Genomic DNA, 3,635 nt, shown 5'->3' on the forward strand with positions numbered 1-3,635 from the left:
ACTATTATAATTATTATAATAATTAAAAATATGACTAAAAATCATAAATAATAATCAATAAAAATTATAATTTCTATTTGGTATCAATTATAAAAAAAATATTAAAACTGATAAAATATTATATACAAATTATAATGAAGGAATAAATTATAGACAAAATAAGGCTAAAGCCAAGAATCAATTGACGAAAATGAGATAAAACACACTGAGGGAAAAATGTGTAAAAAAAATAAATAGACCATTTAGCATTTTCTTCATTGTCTTGTTGCCATGGTAACGCAAGTTTTTGGTACACTACAGACAAAAATTACGTTCTTCAACTTGGTCTGGTTGTAGTAATTATTTATTTATTATTATTATTATTATTATTATTATTATTATTATTATTATTATTATTATTAAACATGATGTTGGAATTTGCAGAGATCTTTCCCTATAAATTAGCTTGATCTGATTAATGACATTACAGTGTATAGATGTAGTAAGTTTTTCTCGTATGTCTCATCACTCCTGGGTATCGAATCTAGGTTTTCTGGGTGATGAGCTGAACGCGTTACTACCGAGCTACGGGTCTTTGTTGATGTAGCTGATTACTCCATGCATACTGTGTGTGAGCACACGCAGCTTCACAACAAACTTTGTGTTGTACAGACCTCTCGCATTATACTTTGATAAGGAACTTGGCTGACAAGTGCAGCAACGTCAGATAAAAAAAAAAAGAAGAGTAAATTACGATGACACAAGATGTGTAGTTGCTCTTGGGTTCATTCTGTAGTTTTCTTTCTTAGAAAAGCATGTTAATAACACAATACGCGGCTTATGGCATTTTATTGAGAACTGATATAGTTCCTGGTGGACGAAATGACTTAATAAAATGCCACGAACCGCATATTGTGTTTTACTAACATACTTGTCCCTATTATTAGAGCCAACCTAACTAGCAAGTGCAGCAGAGGTGGAGTCCACAGTGCTGTTTCTAGTCTCCAATGCAAATATTTTCTCCATGTCCTTTTCATGTAGTTACGAATAACGTTTCCAAAAAGTTTCAGAATAATTACATGGCTTGCTGCTTGTTGTGGTTTTAGGGGTGGGGGGGGGGGTAAGGGGAGGGGGGTAAGGGGAGGGAGACCATGTTATAAACCTTTTGTTTTTATGATTGCACAAAATCGAAGTTGGAATGACCATGAAGGACAATACCAGCTTGCTAAACGTTCGGTGAAAATAATAAACTCGTTTAAGTAGACGACAATTATTCTGCATAAAATTATAATTAGATTTTGTAGGGTGATAAATATCTCGTATATTAGTATTAAATAACTCTGAATGATACAGATGCAATATAAGGCCAAGACTAGACGTACAATACTGGGTTTCAGATGTACAATTGAAGTGTACGCCCAGGTGAACGAGATGATATTCTCTCATTGTGGTCATTACACACATATAAAGCATCGCCTGAGCATGAGCGAGAGTCATCTAGGAATAGCCACCTTAATACCAGCTGTTGTGTAGAAAAAAAAGACACTTATGTGCTGTCTAAAGCACTATCCGCAACATGAGTTCCGTTCTCAGCTGTAGAGATAAACCAATCATATAGAAAAAATAAGTCAAGATACTGTGGCTGGAAAAACTTTACAACTAAGTTTAGACGACAACTGAACGACAAATTGGCCCGTTCTGAAGCTTTCATTTTCAGTTTATTTCTGCCTTGGACAAAATGTTAATAACACAAATGTTAATAACACAAAATGACACAGCACATCCTTCCCTACACTAACACATTAATGTCCCTTGTCGCACTAAGACCCACAATACAGCACAAGGATGGCCTTAAAGGACCTTTAATTGCCGAACTACTCGACGAAGTCACCCCGAATGCCGTATCGCAAACACGGCAGGAATGCCGCACCATCGACCTGGCTCCGCGAGCGGGCAGGTGGGAAATACCACACCAAACAACATATTTTTTCCGCAAGACATCTTGCCCAGACTTACCTTTTTCATGGCTATCCGGCTTGAATCTGTCCGTGTCATTGGGCTTGGATTCCACCCCCAACATGGTGACGTAGTAGGGGTGGAGGGGGGTGGGAAACGTGACGGGTTGGTGTGTCACACCTCCTTGTCGTCACATTCCCGACGCTTGTTAGCACGTCACACCAGTTACGGTGGTTGAGGAGGCCATCTCACACTGCCTCTCAACACTGCTCGTCATTTGCTATTATGAATATGATTTTTATGGATATCTTACTATTGCAATATTTTGTATTTTGGTCACACACTAGAGGGTAAGAGTGATTAGCGTTAGGTATCCCCGGTAAGGATGGTTGGTGGCGCGGAGAGGGCTAGGTGGTGGTAGTGGTATGGGATGCGTCAAGCCACTCACTCAACTAGCCCGGAGCAGCAGTGTAACCCTCTGCCACCTGGCTAGTACTACTAAACGACGCCGCCCAAACTCCGCCTCTTGTCTCCAGAGTGTGCACGGAGGCTTCGACGTGTGCACGACTTGTCACAACACTATACTTCCCCCCAGAGCCACGTGCACAGCGTCCGACCGCCGCGTCCGTGGTGCACAGCGTCTAAGGTCACACTCCAGGACGGTGATGTTTAGGGTTGGTAGTCCGGGCCTGGTTCCGCCCCTCTCCCTAGGCTCCACCTTCGGAGGGGCGGGACCTCATACTCCACCCTCCACTGTCAACGCTACAAGTTTGTCATTCCTCAACTCGTAAATTCACACTGAATGTATGACACTCGTGTATAATATATATAAAAGGAGCGACAGGGAATGAATATGAAACCAGGAAACCTTCACTTAGCAGGATTTATCTGAAGAACGACAAGACGAGTAGATCTTGTCTTGGTAACACGCTCCTCCCACCGCACACTCAGACGTCGCTAGACACTCAGAGCCGCAGTCACCAGGCAGCCACGTTAGTGGGAGTACGTATATCACCTCCGCTCTCCCACTGAGGGACATTATCTCCTCGAGCTTTGTTTCTCCCGACGTGGTTGTTGCCCTGCTTTTTCTTTTTGGTTCTGAACTCTCACTTTTTGCCTGGCCAAGTTTATACTCAGTTCTGCTTTAGTTTCAACATATTAGTACAAATCTACTTACTTGAGCACATATGATCTGCGATGGCATCCGGTTGACCTATTTTTTTTAATATCTTAATATGATCCTCGTGTCTCTGGGTCAACACGAGTCTCATACACACTTCATACCTGTGTTAGAGACAGTTACACTTCTGTAACCAGGAACGACCAAGTACTTGGCATTTTACACAGTTAACTTACAAAAAAAAACTCCATGATAGCCTAAGGCGGCAGACAGCACTGAGATCTGGAAACGATAAATACATTTCAGCGAAGGGATTTGAGTTAGGGGGGGAAAATCTGCAGGTATTCACTCGCATGTAGTGTTGGATCCCAGTTTTACGACTTTTCTTAGTCGGGTCCCGACTGGCTTTGTAGCTATGAATAGGAAGATGCTTTTTTTTTTTAATTGGAAAAAAAAAAGATTATTCTGATGAAAGAAACACTATTAACGACTATTGTTTTTGGACGATCGTCTGGCGATCAAGGAAGCTTGGTCAGCGGCTGAGACTGTAGGTCACTTCCAGCTTCAGTGACCCGTCCAG

At 41.4% G+C, this 3,635-nt stretch overlaps 1 protein-coding gene across 1 annotated transcript in view; it reads right to left on the reverse strand.

The window, feature by feature from the left end:
- LOC128691656 (zinc finger protein basonuclin-2) overlaps positions 1 to 2,890 on the reverse strand; it is a 399,582-nt gene extending 396,692 nt beyond the window's left edge. Inside the window, exon 1 of the mRNA XM_053780501.2 lies at positions 1,996 to 2,890. Within this exon, the coding sequence (XP_053636476.2) occupies positions 1,996 to 2,059 (64 nt within the window). The 5' untranslated portion in view covers positions 2,060 to 2,890. The remainder of the gene's footprint in view (positions 1 to 1,995) is intronic.
- Between the last annotated feature and the right edge of the window lie 745 nt (positions 2,891 to 3,635).

Source organism: Cherax quadricarinatus, chromosome 26, assembly GCF_038502225.1.
Source record: "Cherax quadricarinatus isolate ZL_2023a chromosome 26, ASM3850222v1, whole genome shotgun sequence".
Classification (NCBI taxonomy): domain Eukaryota; kingdom Metazoa; phylum Arthropoda; class Malacostraca; order Decapoda; family Parastacidae; genus Cherax; species Cherax quadricarinatus.